We start from the raw sequence: 19649 nt of genomic DNA on the forward strand, positions 1-19649 counted from the left end.
CAAGCCCCATGTAACAAGGTTTCTCTTGTCCTACCCTTCCTACATCGTGCCCATCACAGGAGTCTCTACAGACAGCGTCCATGAATGGTTCACCATAGCTGGATAGTACAGGTAAAATACTGGTGTCCCATGACTGACCAGGGTAAAGTGATAACACATTTTCCATTACACCTGTTAACAAAATAAAGCATCAACGTGATAAGCACAAGGTTCCACTCGAGGCAAATGTTTTGCGTCCCTGGCCTCACAACTCCTGCTTCATAATTCAATCTGGGCGAAGGTCTAGTTTCTTAGAATTCGTCCGATAGAGGACCTCCCAGAAACTACTGCTCTACAAAAGGACCTATTTAGCTTGTATGCTTTTTTTCCCAGTCAAGGTCTCAGGGGAATTTGACCCTCTGTCTCTTCATAAATAATTATGCTCACATATGCACATGAATTATCCGAATTATGTAAGAAACAGTTCTCAAAAGTATCATCACATGACCTACCGTAGTTATTCGGTTATAAGGCGCAACAAAACATAAAAAGCTAGCGAGTTCTATTGAGGTAATAAAAGAGTGAATAAAATTCTACCCAAAATAAACAGACCGAGAAGTTATGAATTATACCACTAGTAACAGTTATTCTTTGGCCAAAAACGAGCGGTGAAAAGTACAGGGCATATAAAGGGTTTCGTTTTATCGTTTGTCTCCCGACTGTCACTTAGATATTTAAAAGATTTAGAGCCACGCTTAAGGCAAACGGTAAACGTGAATTTGTACCACGTGACCAAGTTTTCCCATAACTTGTGGTTTACTGTTCATGACTTTTAACTTAAAAGCGAGTAGTTTTACTCCATTTTTTTCCCATAAGAACCGTTTTGGACAGTTTCTATCTGCTTATTTCCTATTTTGCGAAATTCTCAACTTGAAAAATCCCGTTTGCCGTTTGCCGTTTGCCGGCCGTGATTCTAAATTTCTTTATTTTGATCGCCATGTTTCGACCGCTAACTGCAGGTCTTCATCAGGCGACATTTACTCTTTATACACATCATCCACGATGAACAAGGACAGGACATGTTTTTTACATTTTAAGCATGATACCTCTTTCCTTTGTTTGTTGAGACTCTGGTGCGGTCTGCATGAAGTACAACAGGGCGGCGTACAAATTAGCTCTGACCCGTTGCAGCCCGCCTCCAGATCGAAGCACTGTTTCAATGAGCCCCTTCAAAATGGCCACAGATGGTCCAACAGGTAGAGAGCTACCGCTAGCCGCTTGATGCAGGAGTCTGCTTCCTCCTGTACCATCTAGGACTGGTAAGGATGTAGCTGAGGAGGAGTCCAGGGATATTGTACACTGACGCAGATGTGCTAGGAGGGAGAGAAGGACTCCTGATACTGGTGATGTAAGCTCTGGTAACGCATCTTCATCTGCGATCTAAAATTCATTGTATAGTGATTCACTAATCATCCTATTATCCACTCCTTTGGGGCTTTTCAGGGATAGCCTGCGAGCACTTGCTGGATGGCGGTTCCACCGCCAAAATTTTCCCCGAATTCGCCCAAGTGAGCCTACTCGCAGGCCAGTATTTCAGGGATAATCTTCAACACTGGTCTGGACATTTGCCACACTGCTTACGGCGCAGTTTACAATAGTAACTGAAGTAGTGAGTTATGAATGCCCCCTAAGGTATCCGCTATTCTTTACGAACAAAAAGTAAAACTTTTATTTAAGCAAAGCCTACGGTTTATCGACCTTATCCGAGAAAGTTTAAAAGTATTAACCGTTTCAAAATGTCATCACCAAGGCAGCACTTTCTTTTCAGTAATTTAAACACTGTGTTGGTCCCGTCAGGCTCTGAATCCGCGGCCTCGCGCTCAACAGACCAGCGCTTACCAAAGTACATGATAGATCAGTAGTGATACGGCGGATAACTGAGAGTACTTTCTCTGAAGTATGTGAAGATCAATAGACACCTTTTTATTACAGTAAGTAAATAAAGAAAAAGAGAGGGAAAATGACAAAGAAAAGGAACCAACTTGAGAGTTAAAATTAATAAACTGTGAAGTTCATACATGTACCTTGGACAGTAAATCCTGTAGTATATCTGCTATAACAGTCTGTCTGGTGTCTTTCGGCAAAATATCAGCTGGACAGGAAGCAAGGGTCACCTCTACAACCCTCCTCCACGCTTCAAAGGATTCTTTCTTGATGTGCAAGCTTTCTCGCATCATGTTACGAAGCACAACGCTATGAAGAATGTCTTTGACTTCCTGTAACAAAATTAAGTACACACTGTCAATATCCTCCTGAGGGAGCCCTCCCTTCCTTTCTTCCTACGTCTACGATACGGACACTATGAGTTTATTTAAGGACACTTGGACCTCTGTCCCTTTAAATACTTTCAAGAAACATGCAGGACTCGACACTTCGACCAACACAAACACATTTGTGACTGCACAAATGATTGTAGGACACTGCAAGGAATTGACAACTGTTTATACCCACATATTGACCAAAATTTATTTTGTTTATCAAAATTTCACCATTTATTCAAAAACAATTGTTGAGAGCACAAAGAACATGACCGCCAAAGTTATTTAAAAGGTATCGACTGTTAAACCAAGAACCAAGATTTTCCCTTCGTTTACAAAAATTCCCTAACTTTCGGAATAAAAAATTCTTGTTTCCCCGGACTTTATCCCCGCTGTGGTAACTCTGTAGGTTGATATTCAGGTGAGTTCGTTATCTTTAGCCCCAAACTAGGCCACATTTCACAAAACGGCAAGACACAAGTTTTACCTGAATCAAGAAGTTCCTTTGTCCAGCTGTTGCCGTTCCTTGCACCCCTGAAATTTCACCCATCAGTAACTTATGGAGAGCAGGCACATTACAGAACATTACACCACTGTCCTCGTCCTTCTGCTCACATGAACTTATGGCTTTCTCAGTGACGGACACATCGAAATAATTCAAATGCAAAGGCGGGGGTAGCTCTTGGCTGAATTCTACTGACTCCAGAATGGCTAAAAGCTTGCGCCGAGTCTGTGCCTTTCCCAAATCAGCATACGCGACATGGCTAGAGTCAGCTGCGGAGAAATCATCTTCTAGTCGTCTTGGAACAAGCTCTGGTACAACCTGTGACATGCCTAATACTGCCTGTGCTGAGGGCTCGCCCATTAACAACACTAAAAGCCTCTGAGCGTGTGACCTTTGACGCCCTTGAGCAGTCATTCTCAGTTCAATAGCTGCAGTCTTCAGAAGCCACGATTGTTGACTAACAATTGTCTGCGTCGGCAGTGATGGTTGACCATCATCACCAACCACACTGGAAAGATTCTTAAAAGGTAAATGATGGAGATGACGGTGCAAGAAGTCATGGCTGGTCCTAAGATAGCGCAGTGTTGGTGTAGCAGTGTCTTTATTGGCGCATAGACTGTAGATTAGCTGATATGCAAGCTCAGCAAATTTTGGAGTTTCTGTCACACAAAATGGCCCGTGGTGTGTATCTACACCTCTATTCAGCATGTCTAGCACTGCATGAAGACATGTCTTAGATGCTCCAAGGACACCTATATAAAATGTAAAAAAAATTGATCACTGAAAAAAGGACCACGCACCCCAACATGCACCGTTTAATTGAAACGCAAAACAGCCAGTATGTTAGAGTGAGACCGGTAAAAAAATTCGAGAACTAATACCCAAATTGTTTTGTGCTCCCTTCAAGTCTCTGAAGACAAGAATAATTGTTGCAGAATTGCTTTTGATTTTCTTCTCCTGTAAGGATGTGCTTTCTTTAAAGCCGAGTTTGAGTTTGTCGCAAACTAGCAGAGTATATATATATCTTGCACGGCTGGGCGGCATATCCCTTGAATTGATTATCTTCTTTGAATTCGGCCGTCACTCTGTTATAGCCAATAGCGTGCCAATAACTCAGCTCTTGATTTTTGGTTTTGTAAAAACTGAATTAAACTAAGTACCGTAGTAGGAACGTAACGTAGGAATGTTATATTCATTGCGTAGGAGAATGTACGAATTCAAAGAAGGTAAAGGAGACAGGACTTCTGAGTCTTTTAATTAGCATTCGGGGCCTTTGATAGACGTTAGGTTCTCAACAGCTTATAGAATAACAAATACCCCGGCTACTTACCAGGGTCCTGGAGATTGGTCTTTGATGCCGGCTTTCTCAGCTCAAAACCCATTAGAAAATGAGCAAGATTCGGTGATGGATGCTGCAGTGAATGAAGGATCAATCTCAAAATATTTTGTCTTACTGCATTCCGTATCTGTGCCGCACCATAAGACCTCTCATCAATAAATTCTGTGACAAGGAAATTATAAATAAAATTGTGAGATAAATAATTGTGCAATAATAAATTCTGTGACAAAGAAATCATAGAGAAATTTGTGAGATCCCTTATATTAGGTATAGTATTGAATTCGTGTATTCAAAGTTGGTCTGTTCCAGGCCTTCAGATAGTGGAGTGCTTGGCGAAGTCAGAGAACGGGAAAAAGTAAGGAGGAAGCGAGGGCCGGAGAGAGGAGGGAACACGCTCTCACCTCCTGAGGAAATCGGTCCGGTTTCGATACAAGTCGTTTCGAGACGAACTCAAGCAGTGAAATTGCACCAAAATTTCTTTCACTTCCAATATAGTTTGCGCGTGAACAAGAAAAACATTTTGGGTGAATATTCTTCGTTCTTAAGGTCAAGTACGTGGAACTATTTACAACTCGACTGAGTAAACTTGTATAGAAACGACCGAAAACCCCCCTACCCCAAACCCCTCGCTGCTTTTCGTGTTCGCATCTCTTTGCGTCGTCTCCACAATCTGAAGGCCTGGAACAGGCTAATTCAACGTGGACAAAAGCTTCAAACGCTAGCAGTAACAAACAAGGTTAAAAGGTTAAAGGCTTGTTTATAGTGGAAAGAGCACTTAGCTTGTCCAGCTAATTTACAGGCACTCCACTCAAATATTAGAAACAAATAATTCAAATACAACATAACAGGATTAAAAATCCCAACTGACAGGAGACAACCAGTTGGCTATTTACAAGCGTGGCCGAGAATTTGAACTCGGGACGACCGAGCACAAATCCAGCAAGTGGCCAGAGCGGGACTCGAACCCGGGACCGCCGGATTGCGAGTCCGACGCGCTGACCACTCGGCCACGCTGTCTCCTCTAAACAAAGACCTACCTTTACCAAGTTCTTGTTCATCTTTTGCTTGAGGGTCCTCTGGTTCATTTATTTCCAGCTGGTCAACAAATCCAATCAGGATTTGCTGTGATACAGACTTGGGATTAAAAGAAAAAAGCGCAAATAAGACAAAGCCTTCTGTTGTATGAGCAATTTACAAGTATTTTTTCACTGCACTATAAATTGTTGATACTGGAGGTAATCATTGATTGCGGATCCGCTTTCGTCACTCACGGAAACGAAATCAAGTCGAAAGGAGTCCAGTTTCCCGGCCGAGATGCCCCTGATAAAATCAGTAGCGGAGGCTTATCGGCAGTCGCCCGCGATGCTTCGAAAATTTGTGGCTTTGTGCCACAGGAACACCAAGATTGAGATACGTTCTGACGAACGCAATAATTGGCAAAATAAGGCATAGAGAAGATTTTTCACACCAACTTTGATTTTCACTTTGACTTAGCTTTATTTTTTCAGTCAACAAAGCCATCGATGTATTCCCAATATCCACATGCCAATTCTCCAGTCTAATCTTAGTTGAGAGAACTTGTTAAAAGATCAAAGAATTCCCCTTAGTGACTATTTCATTAATTCTCAAGACTTCTTCTCATGATTATTAATTGAAATTGTTCGGAGAAAACTGATTTTGGTCACTACACAGTATCTCTTGAACTCACCTGATTTGCAGTTAACAAATCCACAAGATGTCTCTGAACTGTTGTTGATTGGCAGACCACACACAAAATTTTGACAACAGAAAGAATGAGTTCAGCTCCAGTGTGAAGGTGAGAAACAAATCTGCAGCAGAAGAGAAATAATCCTCAACCTCACAGAAATAAGCATTTTAAGCTACCACTGCGGTTTACAAAGAACAATTGAGTGTATTACTGTTACTACGTTTTGATTGGCTTAAGTGTTAATCCAGTTGCCAAACTTATCCAGATTTAAATCAAGACCAGCTTTCTTGCGACTTGCAAAAATGAATTTTCAATTGCCTGACTCTAGCTACAAGACAAGTTAGTATCCTGCATTTTCCTCCTTTCAACCACCTTGTTTTGTGATGCAGCACTATTTTTACCGATCAAGTGTCGTGTACATTGGCCAATCAATCAATCAATATTTGCCCAAGCACTAGGTACATGTATTTGATCAGTACAGGCTGTACTGCTTATGGTCATACCTGACCAAACATGGTGAGTAATATTGCAAGACAGAATATATCAGGGAATCGAGAAATTGTTATTTTCAGTGGACAAGAATTGTACCAGAATAAGTTAAGGCATATTACATTCATTTTTACTTTTTTTCAAGAGCTACAGATGTAATTAGTTATCTGTAATAACACTAAAGAAGATTTCTTATGGGAACCCAACAAAAAAAATTTCAAATTTCACAAAATGGACCAAAATGAAATCTTACGCATAAAATTTTTACCTGTGTTTTCACAATTCCTGTGAAATTTGAAATTTAATTTCCCAGGCTCACATAACAAATTGTCTTAAGTGCTATTACAGATAACTAATAATTATATCTATAGCCATTGAAAGATGTGAAAAAGAATGTGATATGATTTAAAATTAATATTGTCAGTTCTGGTACAAGTTTTGTCCACTGAAAATTAAAATTACTCAATTTCCTGATGGATTCCGTCTTAAAAAGAAACTATAAACCCCAGATCAATCCACCAGCTTATTTACTTACTTCATTATTTTAAGAAGATAGTCTGCAGTATTAGACTGTGGGTTAATACTAAGAAGGAGTTCCTCCAAAGGTGATACCATTACTGCTGACTGCTGCGGAACACTGCGGAAGATTTCCATGAACTGCCCTTGCTTTTCCAGTGCAACTTCAACCATTCTGAGACACAGCAATGTTGCTTTCTCCAGCTCCTCCCTGACATCTGCAGAAATTAATCACAACCTTCAAAATCACCAGTGAGTGGAGAGCACAGCAAGTGCTTAATCAGTTATAATAAATGCTCTGCAACCATTACGTTTATCTAGAAGTTGGTACACAAGCAAATGGAGATGTAACAATCCTCTTTGGGTTAACAATACATTATCCCATAAGTGAGTGCAGTAGACGAGCATGAAGGTCAAGGTCAGGACTATTGAGAAGAAAATGAGGCCAAGTGGTCAATGTGATTCCTCTTCTGAACATTAGATGGTTTACTTCTTCTCACTTGTCCTGACTTCAGCAGGGCTGAGGGCTGTGGATTTTTCCTTGCTACTATCATAAGAAACAAAACCAAAATAGAAAAACTGTTCAATTCCCCCCCACCTACTAATTGCTTATCCTTAGCAACTTGAAATCTTACTAACAGCCTTGGTTCAGCTTCTCAGCCTTGTACTTGTGAAAAACTAGATGGTTTGCCTCCTTATAGTTCGGAGTTTTGACTATGTTACAACGGGTTTGGCTATTATTTTTGTGACTTTTTGAGAAGGTGCCTGAGTTCCATGTTAATTGGAACAGCTAAGTAATTACAATACATTCGCAAACTCCTCTCACAGGAGCCACATTATCAGATGAGTTGGTTTTTCACTGATAATCTAGTGACAATATGGCTGCTTTAATTCAGAAACAATGCCCTTAAAATTAAAAAAAACAAAACTTTACCAGAGGTAACAGAGAGGTGTTCAAGTGAAGATGATGCACCATCGATGACATTCAGCAACTGAAAGAGGAGAGACATGATAAGTAAAGCTATTGAGGGAGAGGATTCAGAGCCACCTTAAAGGCTTACATGTACCTTCACATGATAAGCTTTGCTGCTGCAAATTTTTGTTTGGAAAAGCTTGCATTGATCAAAGTCACAATATTTTGTTTTACTGGTGTTATGACATGGTAGGGTTTTCATATATGTAAACTTGGAAAATGGGCCTTCATATTTTTTCAAAAATTAAAGTGGCTCTGAACCTCACCTAACAATGTTTTTATAGTTGGCAAAAAGTTGTATTTCTACATGCTTACCTTTATTGGATAATAAAAATGGGGATTACTGAACTCATTTTGAATTACAATTTAATAGCCATAAAAGCTCAAGGTAAGGTAGCCTGCAGTGCAGGCGTTTTCTTCGGGCGCGCAAATGTTTTGCTTGCAAAAGCGCCAAAGAGAGGAGAAAATGGGGCGAGTCAAAAGGCGCGGGGTAGAGGGCGGGGAGTGAGAAGAGAAAACGTGTATTTTTTTTCTCCCCTCTTTGGTAACTGTAGCTAAATGAGTAACATTCCCTAACCATTCTTAGCATAGGTGTGTCATTCAGCATGTAAGTCATGAGACTAAACCCTGGTGGCTTTGGAACAAGAATTCTTTCTCCGCCTTGCATCTCAGCAACTTGGTTGACAAAATCTTCTGGCCTTGGAACATAACCTTCCAGTAACTTGAAAAGAATCTGCAGAACATCACTGGCAACCTTCCACTGTTATAAATAGCAAACATATTTCATCAAATATTTTAGTCAGCAATATCACTTTCCATGGCCACTCACTTATGCTAAAACTTGAGTTTTGCACATTGCTGGTGACTATGGATCTGTATTTTGTTGAAAAGCCATCTTGAAGTTTGTTACCAAAGAATAATGCAGAAATCAGGCTATTTCGGCAAGGTCTTTTGGTGAGCCTGAAGCTCTAATTAAACAAGACCTCTTGAAAACTTTGACAATGAAATCTGCTAAAAAAAAACTCATGATTTTAAAACAATGAATGTTAAAACTTTCTGAGACTTACATAAGTTCATAGTAGTGTCCCTCATTCTTGGAAATTTAAGGGTTCAATGCTTTAATTGTGAGTTAGCCTCTTGAAAACATATCAAGTGTCACCAAAGCAGTTATTTAAATTGGTACCAGTTACTCTGTGAGTGTATGAGGAAAGTATCATTTCTCCATGAAACACAGGAAGAAGATGTGTCAAGACCTCTTCTTGGAAGAGGCCCCAGGTGGTTTGATTCACGTACACCTCCTGTAAGCACCCACTAAATCTTTGCATTTTGGGTTGTTACTTATGGGAGGTTCAACAGTAATAATGGTTGGTTGTGACATTCCTTGTCATTTCAAGTCTTTTAAAGTAAGTAAAAATAAATCTACCTTCTCATTGGGATCTTGGTATCCTCTTGAATTAAACTTAAGGAACACATCATCTCTTAGGAAGGCCAAATATGGCTCAAAGCCTGGCACTCGATAACCTGATCCCAGGGTGGTGGGGAGGGGAATCTCTGTCAGGTTATTAAGCAGCTTAAGGAATGCTCTTGTCTCTGGGTATGTTTCACTGCGGGCTTCAAGCTCATTCAGTTCAACCTAAAAAAATGATCACATAACAGTTGTTATTTATTTAGGACATTTGAAAACAATTATTTTTCCCAATACAAGTATTGGTTACTGTTTTTAAAATCTACATGATGATTTTGAAATGGTACTCTGACAATGAAAGGCAAAGGGTCAGTTATTTAAATCGAGTTTAGCCAGTGTTTAACAAAACCAAGTTCTAAGTCATTTTCCAGTCGCCAAACACTTTCATATAAACACCATTTATTGAGAAGAATTTAATAAAAGTATATAGCGTTGACTGGAAAAACACTTATGTTCTTAAAATAACCCACTACAGAAGAGATCTGGAGGTCCAAAGATTTCCTATTAACGAGGTCTAAGCTAGACTTCATTTAAATAACCTACCGAAACTGTTTAAAAAATTAATAAGTAAGATTAGATCAGGCATCCCATAGACTGGTAGGATCTGCAATGTCAAATAAATTATTGAAAGCTCTCTGTATGATACTAAAATTAGTACTTTATCACCTGTATTCCACCTTGTTGGACAGCTTGACCAGTTGGTGTAACAGTCTGCAAAATCTGACCAAAAATTCCAAATATTCCAGATTAAAAAAAAGGAGTCAGGTAATATGCAAAGCTTTTAAGAAAAGAATTATCTTAATGACATTTATATTTGAGTCACAACTGTTTATTAAAGGACAAGAGATGGAAAAAAAAGGCCATGTGGTTGAAGGTATAAAAGTTTAACAACTGCAGGGCCTGGCTCCTTGAAAGATAGTTAAGTTTAACCCAAGATTAAGCCAAATTTTAAGAAGGGTTTTCTTGTCTAAGAACATGTAACTCAAACTTGCAAAATACTGTTGAGCCTTTAGTCTGAGATACAGTATTGATAACACAAAATGTAACTCTACGCAGTTCATAGGAAGGTAAATACAAAAAGTGGAACAAAATTTTAATCCTGGATTAGCACTAATTGGCCTTTCAGGAACCAGACCCTGAACCACTAATATGTGCCTTTGGAACTGAGAGAGTTAGGGTTGAATAAAACAAAGAACAAGTGAACTGTCAGACGACCAGTTTAAAAATCTATAATGGTGATGGCAGTAAAAAAGTCATCATAAAATGTATTTGCATTCCTTAAATTTCATTGCAATTATTTAAAGTGACTTAATTGGTCAAATGTTGGCAAACTTTCCTTGAGATGAACTTTTAGGAAGCCATGACTTTCAACAGGGCAAGAGAAGTTTGTGGTTGACTGTTTACGTTGTCTGTAAAATGTCATGTTGTGAAGTTCACAGTCACAGCAAAGATGTAAAAAACATGTGATGTACATGCAGAAGTTATTGTTCATAATTTTGCTTTTTGAACCTATTGCTTGTTTAATGTTCCCATATTGCCATTGCTTAAACTCATGTTTGCTTAAAACTCCCTCTTACATCTCCCAGTGTGAATATCTTCAATAAACAAAATTAAATATATGTAATTAATGCACATATACATAATTAATACGCACTTTACGTTTTTATAATGCAGTGCTGTTATACACATAATATAAAATAAAAATGGGTCAATCAGTGATCTTTTTTACTGAGTGACGTGGATATTTAATATTGACAGTCTTAACACACCTGCGAAAGTTCTAAGGTATGCCACATTGATGAAGCAACTTCAGGAGACTTTGCAAATGCTGCAAGTGTGGAGAGAATCTGAGCCTTGAGGCTCACAGGCACAGGGCAACCAAGCAGACCAAACAACGACGCAATGGGAAGCCAAGCTTGACTTTCACACATAGCCAAACGAGCTTTTTCATCCTAGAAGGCAAAAACCTGCTATCTCTAAAAATAGGGCGCGCACCAGACTCAAACTTTACCATACTGTGTTGTGTTCTTGGGCAGGACACTTGACTCTCACAAGCAGTGCCTCACTTAACCCAAATGGGCATTAGTGAAAAGGTAACCCAGTGATGGACTGGCATCCTATATTCTTAGTTGATTTATGCTAAAGGCATAAGCTCTGGTCCACTTAGCTAACATTCAGTCTTTACCTTTACCTTACATGAACATGTATGGGTAAGTTCATTAGGGTCCTTTTCCGAGCTTTTTTCCACAACTAGGAAGAACTCTATACTATCGGCTAAGGCAAGTAAAATTGTCTTATAACATCCCACCTGATCCGCCACTCTCTCTGTCAGTCTCAACACTGACTCTAGACCTTCTAACTCCTCTTGTGTTATGATGCGATTTGAAAGGTGAGCTGGCCTGTGAATGTGACTGGTATCCCTGTTTAGTCCTCCATATATTGTAACTAAAGAGAAACAAGTTCAAGGATTAACAATGGCAACATAAGCATCTTACACCCTAAAAAAACAAATGAAACAGGTAATGATTAAGCAGTTTTTTTCTTATTTCCAAGCTACCTAAAGATTGGAACACACTAGGGTACATGTTACTGCAACACGTCACAGCGAAGAGTAACTTCTTGTGTACAGGTAGAAGGACAAATTGTGCGACACTAGCAGCGACAAATTGTTTCAGGTAATACTGGAGAATTTTTGGAAAAATCTGTCTCAGCAACAGAATTTTGTCGCCCCAACAAGTTGCATAAAATAAAATTATGGACACAAAGATTTTCACAAAAAGTTCTCCAGTACATACAAAGCATTTGTTGCTGTGAAGTGTCACAGCAACGTGTTGCTGCATCTTGTCACCTAGCATGTTCTAACCTTATTCTACATCAGTCAAGGTAAATATCATATTATACATTCAAGAAAAAGAAAACTTTTTGGTAACTGGAAAACTGGATAATAATTACAATGTTATGAAACAACCAGGCTAGACAACATGCATAATTATAAAAAAAAAAGAAAAAAACGACTATTAATGAACATATAATATAGTAATCTACCTGCATGTGCACCATCCTGTCTTAGATCCATGTAATACTGTTTTATAGAAGCAAAGAAGTGATCCCAAGATACAGGTCCATTTGCCGTGGATTTGAGGAGGTTAAAGCAGTAATGAGCAGCTTGAGGGCTGTTTGAGAGGCCTGTTAACATCTCCATATATGGTACAAACAGTGAAGGCGGCAAAAGATCTCCAGCCAAGCGAAGAAACTTGTTGAGACTAACCTAAGCAAAGATACGTCATACATACGAGTTATGGAATTTTTGTTTCTTCTGTAGGGGTGTGTTCATTCACAAACTCAATGACACCACAAGCAGTTTTCATGTTTCAGCAACCAAAAGGTCAAATATCTATCGCTATAACATTATCCAAAAACTCAAAAATTCCATTTAAATACCATGCTGATGACAAGCTCGAGGAAACTTTAAAATTATCCAAAATCCTAACACCCATTTGTTTCTGTCTCCAAGATAATGTTAAGCAAAATTAGTTGGCTTAACACAGGATGGGTCATAGAAAATGTATGCCAAAAATTCCAGCTTCACTGATACTTACACCAGGAACCGAGATGCGACTGGCATGGTAACTTACTTTTGAGTAGACTGAATTTTTCTGCTTCAAATAAATTGCAAGTGAAAGCCATCACAATGAAAAACCAGAAAATTAGTACAGACAACTGCAGTACTTAAAAAGATGTGTAAAAAAATTAATGTTGTCCTCAGGAGAGGTTCTTTTGATCTTTCACTTCCAGACGAGGCAAAAATGAAAGTCCAAGTCAAGATTTCCCACATTTGATTGTATAACAATGGAACCATCACTATGATAAGAGAGCAACATAAATGGTCACATCAAAGGATTTCATCCACAGACTCAAAATATGTAACTATGTTTTTTAATACCTCTTGGCAAAGGACACTGGGAGTATAGGATTAAAGATCCAAAGAGTTCTTACAAATCGAATTTAGCGACAGAATGTTCCCTTGACTTCAATGACCTCTTCACACCTGAGTTAACACTGCTGACCACTGTCAGACTATCTGGTTAATTCACCTTAAAGCAAAGTTTAATCATGATTTCTTCATTTTCAACAACTTGTCGCTGGCCTTCAGCCATCGTAAATAACTACCTGTTTCTGTGAAGCACGCTGCCTTACGGCTGGTGAAATTCTAGAGGAACTGTAAGGCGAAAAGGGAGCTGACAAGCTTGTGTCTGTAGGACACCAGAATTCTGTAGCAAGTTCAAGGCCTGATGGATCATCATCATACAGCTCTCCAATCTGCAGAAAAAAAAGATCATTTGGCCTTGTCTGAACCTAAAAAAACTTTCTTATGAGAATTCTCTGCAACTTTCATCTTGTATTTTCCCTGGCTATACTCTCATTCCATATCCTCTAACAACTACTTGTATTTTTCTATACATCAGTCTTCAAGTTGTACAGTTCTCAGAATACTTGTATATGAATTAGAGGTCAAATTTGAATTCAAGTTAAAACTTCTTAACCTAGGTTGATTCTCAACTTCCTTTGTATCCCAGGGCTAGGGAACAAGGAAAACCAAGAATCAAAGTAACCGTGTACATGAACAAAAATGCAAATGATAAAAAAAACCGCTCCAGACACATAATGTATGGGGTTTCTGGCTCTTTTGCACAACCCCAATGGCTCTTTTTTTGTTAATGTTCTTGTTATTATTGTTATTACTTTTTATTAGTATTATTAGTTGACATGAATTGAAATAATAGATAAAAACGTCTACTAACGATAACCTCTTATGACAAAAAACCATTAAAATGTAGTTTAAAGCTGTACTAAAATGAGTCAGTAGGAGGACTAACGATTATTAATTTTATATTTTTTACATGATTTTCCCACAAACCATTCTCATGAAGTCTTCAAAGTGTCTCGGCAGACCAGCAGGTGGTTCTACACCATCTAGTTTGTGTGCTTGAAGGATCCGAGCAGCTTCATCACCATGGTTACGCAGCTCCTTGACCTATGTGTTTGTAAAGAGATAAACACAACTTTAAACTTACAATAATATTGTGTCTTGGGGAGAATGAAGAGGATTTGTGGTAAGAAATCTGACAAAAGCCATACCTTCAATGGCATCTTAACAATGAAGCCTGTTACTAAGGAGTGTAATCTTTGAACAAAGTACTCCTGAAAAAAAGATTACATTATTTTACTTTCATAAATACAACTTATCATCTTGAAAACTGTAGTTTTTGCTCTTGGAAACCTTGGCAAATTATTTAGGTGATACTAAGAATAAGATTATTAACAAAGGTAAATATTTAGAAAATTTGCCTCCAGTGTAGCCTTTAATTTTGGTGAGTCCACTGGTACTGTTTGAATCAAAAACTGCTTTAAATAAAAGTGACTGTATATGACATAATTTTTTGTTTGCTTTCTTTTGAAGTACCAAAAACATGAAATTTCACTTCTGGTGGGGTACAAAACTGTGCGAATGTAAACAGGAGACTGGCAACGATTGTGATATCATTTCAGGATATTCTGTTTTGCAGAGAGAAATAAATAAGAGGAAAATTTGCTTGCCATGAAACAGAATGACCTAACTGACATGAGGTCACAAACATTCCCAGTCTCCTATTTTCAGTTGCATGTTTTTGTACCCCACCAGAAGGACAGTGTGTAGAGTCCACCGAGCAAATTAAAAAAATCTTGTCATATACATTTCAATCTATAATTTCCAAAAGCGTCTTCAAGGAAGGGCACTGTTAAACATTTTAATGGCAAGTACCAGTACATTCCAAAGAATAACATAAATAATAATAATAATAATTAAGCCTTTATTTAAAGAGGGTAGCACTTAATAGCCAAAGGCTAATAAACTTGTGGCCCTCATGAAATACACAACTATTTACAATCTAATAAATATAGTAAGATAAAATATATAAATAATTAAAATAAAACAAATCTGGCCTTCATTTCTATAAAAATCCCTAGCAGCGGTAAAGCAGTATCATTCAATGAAGGGTGGTAGAACTGGGATCTACAAATACCTCTTGGTGAAAATTACTTGCTCCTAGAACACAGTACCGAAGAAAACCAAACACATTTTCATCCACAGCAAGATCCAGAACTCCTTCATCTTCCTCAAGGACTTCAACAGCCCCAACAAGATTTGGCCACTGGCTGCAAGATCGGAGTACTAATGCCCAAGCAAACTGGATGCACGCGCACAACCCTGGATTTTCCCAAGTGCCTTCCTGAATGATTTCCTGATGAAACTCTGGAATAAAACTGTGGTCTGACAACAATGGAAAATTTTCCTCTGTAAAAAAATGTTCAATATACACTAGTTAGCAGATTTCACCAGGTATCATAGATGATTGTAGATACCAACAGAGTTTGTACAAATTGAGTAATGACTTACGAAACTACTCAAAAGAGAAAACACTAGCTTACAAAATCAATTGCCCAAGTCACTTTCTTAAATCTATAATAACTACACTTTTCAAAAATACTGGCATTCTGAACTTTAAAAGCCAACTAACAGCTGCTGTCAGTCATCTTAGCAGACCTCTTGGGAAACAATTGTTTACTTTAAGAGTTCAAAAGGTCATGGTTTGTGATTTGGTATCAGTGGACTTTGATCTGTTTTGTGTAGCCTGCGAGCAAGCTCTTCTGTTTGGGCAAGTGAAATAGGTCTCGCGAGAACATGCGAGCGAGCAGCGAAGCCGCGAGGGGCAGAGGAAAGGAGAGCTTGCAACGATCCCTTACAAATTTTCATTTGTACTTCGCCCAGACGAAGGGAAATACCATTGGCTGAAAAATGAAGTTCCGGAAATCAAAGTTGATTGATAACAGGCCAAGCTGGCACCCGCTTCGTCTGTGTGTCAAATTTGGTTCTCAGGGGGATTGGTACAGAAAGAACTTATTTCAGCCCTTAATGCAGACGGGCTCGTTTGATGTAATTGTCGCAAAGAGAATATAGCGTGCCGAGAATAAGTCGGACCGAGTTTGTAGTTCTTGTGGAAGGACAATGAAAACCCTTCATCAGTTATATTCATTTGTGTCAAGCACCTTGTTTAGTTCTGAAAACCGGAAGAGTGAAAGTGAAGAGTGATTAAAGCGCTGTCTTCCAACATCAGTTTCTTCGCCCGATTGAATTCTGCTGGGTAGAAAAATTCAGAAACATGTACTTGACAGTGTAGCTGTGTAGCTTGACCGTAAAGAAGGAAAAGAGAAAGAGTTGGAAGCAACTGGAGTAAACCTTAAGAGAACCGAGTGCAGGAAAACGCTATTCTCCAGTTCCAGACGGACAAATATATGATGTTTGTGTTGGTGATTGCGATGGGGAGTAGTCTTCTACACTACAGTATGGACGACTTTTCAAAAGTAAACGAAACGAGAATCAAAGTAGTGAGTTCTTATCCGAGCGGACACGTTGAAGTTCGATGTCCCCGTGAAAAAGAAAAACATATCAGTCATTAAAAACATTGCCTTGATGCTGTTGCGAAAGCGATTTATAAATAAATAATTCTACGCGCCCTCAGCTGTCTAAACTTACTTGACAGGCAGTTGTCACTTTTCTAATCTGCAGCACGTTTGCGGTGACAGTTTTCATGCTTTGCGGAGTCCTGGGGTTTCCGGGGTGGAAATGAATATTTATAAGAGATCGTTGCAAGCTCTCCTTTCCTCAGCCCCTCGCTCGCGCATTCTCCCGAGGCTCGCTTCTCTTGCTCAAATAGGAGAGCTTGCTCGCAGGCTATGTTTTGTGTGTTTCTGTGATTCAAAGTCGGTCGCTTGTGATTGTAATTATGATTGACAGTGGCGAAAAATGCTATTTATTATAAGCTGAATTTTAAGTTTCAGAGTTTGTGTTATCGAAAAGTGCAGCAATAAACTGAGTAATGTGCTCAGTTTTGTAGTCACACACAGCATGAACAAAAGATTTTTGTCTTGAATTAAATCATGCTACACCTGCAGGGTTGTCAGAAAGTTTTGAAGTAGACGGATGAGTTGTCAAAGTAAGCAGCCAGTCCAGGGATATTTTATTTAAAAAATGCCATCTGTAAAGAGATGTGAAGCAGAGTAGCTGGCCGATACTAATCATGTAGGTGGCGATTTTCGCCGGCAGCCAGCTACTTTTGACAACCCTGCACCTGGAAGATAAAGCACGAAGAAAAGAACAAGAATAATGTAGTACTCCTCACCTCGAAAAGAAGATTGCATTTCTGCTGCTTCATCAAGAGGATCGACATTTAAACAATACAACATAGTCATCAACAAAGTAAGAGTGACACTGTCCAGTGTCCCATCTGCCTCAGTGGATGGACACTTCTTAAGAAAGGACAATAGTTGAAGACAGTCACTTCTTGGGAGAGGTGATTGACAAGCAAAGCAGAAGAGACATTCTGCTAAAAGCTGTCTTTGATCTGTAATGAAGTCTATTAGTTGCTGTTTGTGACGTTCATCTCCTATTGCTTGTCCTCTTTCAAGCTTATCAAGTTCTTTTTGAACATCAAGCTGATCAAGTTGTTGAAGAATTGTCGTTGTTAATCCTAGAAGACAAGATAAAGCAAAGATAATGAACAGGTGCAAGACAATAATAATATTTTGTTATATTCCTAGACTTTCACTCAACTAAACAGGGACTGCCATTGGTTGATTCTTGGTCACGTGGCCTTGACTAAAAACAAATGTATCCCGATCGTGATACATCAAACAATGTATCCCGCTCGGGATACATTGCGGCACGTGATCAAAGCATGGTGGAAAGTGGCGTGACAAAAGGCGGCAAAAACACCGCCAGGTCCTGCCAGTTTTCTTTTTCGTGAATGCACACAACAACACAATCACGAAGCCTCAAGCTAAAAAGCAACGATTTTTAAAGTTATCCCAGAAGTTCCCAGAAGAAAAACAGCAGCTAGTGGAGGAAAAAGATGCAGATAATATAAGGAAAGTACTTTTGTTTGTAAATCATTCATTCAGTGGTTTTGAGAATTAAATTTGTGTTGTTATAAGTACCGAGTCGACTGTTTTGGTTCGCTCCGGTTATTCTTTTGTTGCTGTTGAAGTGAAAGTCTAGAAATATAACAAAATACTTAATGTCAGGTCCCTCGGGAAACCAGTTAGTTTTGTTTTCCCTCGAGTCCTGATGTTTCCCTCGACTTCGTCTCGGGAAACATCAGGACTCTCGGGAAAACAAAACTAACTGTTTCCCTTGGGACCTGACATTAAGTGTATAATATTTGCAGGAACAAAATTGTTCCCCATGTATAGTTTTTAGATGTTGTTTCACAGTGGAGCTTACCAGTACCAAAAACTAAGAATCATTTTCTGGCAATATTTTCCATGATGCTCAACTTATAAGATGTAGGTGTAATTATGTATAATGTGTTCATATTCATTAACGTATTGCTAACTTTTCAGTAAGGAGATACTTTGGTTGGATTGAGTAAAGACAGGTAGTCATAATGAGAAGAAGGGAGTTTGGTGACATGTTCTTTGACTTGTGAAAACAGTGTTGAAGGCAGAGGTGGAAGAACTAAATCAACAAAAAACTTTAAGAACAAGCATTATGACCAGATTACCCTTCAATCTGTTTTTGCATCCAATGATCTCATTTTTATTAGGTCATGAGTGGCAAAGTCATAAGTAGAGTCAGAAGAAAATGGATTGTGTTCTGATTCTCATGACTTTGATACTGTCAAGCTTATGGGTGCATTCCATTGGGACGATCTGTATAAAGTGACCTCACTGATCCTGATCATCCCAGAGGAATGCATCTTGACTCCATTTTTTACATTTATGATATTGCTCTAATGACTCTGTTACAATGGATTATGGCTCCAACTCTGATTCTATTGTTGGTGAAAACCATCCTTAATAGACTGATACTACCTTGTTTCAAGAGCTCATCCGTAAATTTTGTAACCAACTGCATTAAGTCCTCATATAGACCAAGTGTCCATGTCATTCCCTCACGTGACTGGATCAATGTTCTCAAAGCACTGGCTAGACACCTCCGTCCATCATGATACAAGAGCACTGCTACAAGTCCTCTTGTTAGACCAGGAAAATTGGGTTGCTGCTGCTCACCAGCGAGAAGCAAATCCGCACAAACAAACTCGTTCAGTTCAAGGATATCACTGAGTATGAGAGATTCTTGCACAAACTGCTCAGGGAGCTTTTGTTTCTCGGTATCACCAGCCAGTTGAAGGCCAGTGGTTGGTGCTTTTTTCAACTGTTCTCTATGGTCTGCATTTTTCACCTAGTGTTCAGAGATAAACAAAGTCATTTCCTTTTTAGCCTGCTACTTCAATTTCCTATTGCGAGGTTTGTACTT

At 38.9% G+C, this 19649-nt stretch overlaps 1 protein-coding gene across 3 annotated transcripts in view; it reads right to left on the reverse strand.

Moving 5' to 3' along the window:
* The window catches only part of LOC140933637 (nuclear pore complex protein Nup205-like), a 29773-nt gene extending 10347 nt beyond the window's left edge, over positions 1 to 19426 (reverse strand). For 2 of the 3 annotated variants that reach the window (XM_073383240.1, XM_073383239.1), the window contains exons 1-21: positions 19205 to 19426; positions 17515 to 17862; positions 15358 to 15629; positions 14432 to 14494; positions 14211 to 14327; positions 13463 to 13612; positions 12338 to 12560; positions 11601 to 11737; positions 11062 to 11244; positions 9959 to 10012; positions 9251 to 9460; positions 8405 to 8587; positions 7789 to 7846; positions 6874 to 7072; positions 5850 to 5970; positions 5179 to 5275; positions 4133 to 4303; positions 2785 to 3554; positions 2064 to 2255; positions 1086 to 1419; positions 35 to 171 (exon numbers count right to left, since the gene is read on the reverse strand). In XM_073383240.1, the coding sequence (XP_073239341.1) occupies positions 35 to 171; positions 1086 to 1419; positions 2064 to 2255; positions 2785 to 3554; positions 4133 to 4303; positions 5179 to 5275; positions 5850 to 5970; positions 6874 to 7072; positions 7789 to 7846; positions 8405 to 8587; positions 9251 to 9460; positions 9959 to 10012; positions 11062 to 11244; positions 11601 to 11737; positions 12338 to 12560; positions 13463 to 13612; positions 14211 to 14327; positions 14432 to 14494; positions 15358 to 15629; positions 17515 to 17862; positions 19205 to 19280 (4095 nt within the window). In that variant the 5' untranslated portion in view covers positions 19281 to 19426. The remainder of the gene's footprint in view (positions 1 to 34; positions 172 to 1085; positions 1420 to 2063; positions 2256 to 2784; positions 3555 to 4132; positions 4304 to 5178; positions 5276 to 5849; positions 5971 to 6873; positions 7073 to 7788; positions 7847 to 8404; positions 8588 to 9250; positions 9461 to 9958; positions 10013 to 11061; positions 11245 to 11600; positions 11738 to 12337; positions 12561 to 13462; positions 13613 to 14210; positions 14328 to 14431; positions 14495 to 15357; positions 15630 to 17514; positions 17863 to 19204) is intronic. The other variant, XM_073383241.1, reaches the window with a different exon arrangement.
* Positions 19427 to 19649: the final 223 nt, after the last annotated feature.

Source organism: Porites lutea, chromosome 4 (genome assembly GCF_958299795.1).
Source record: "Porites lutea chromosome 4, jaPorLute2.1, whole genome shotgun sequence".
NCBI lineage: Eukaryota > Metazoa > Cnidaria > Anthozoa > Scleractinia > Poritidae > Porites > Porites lutea.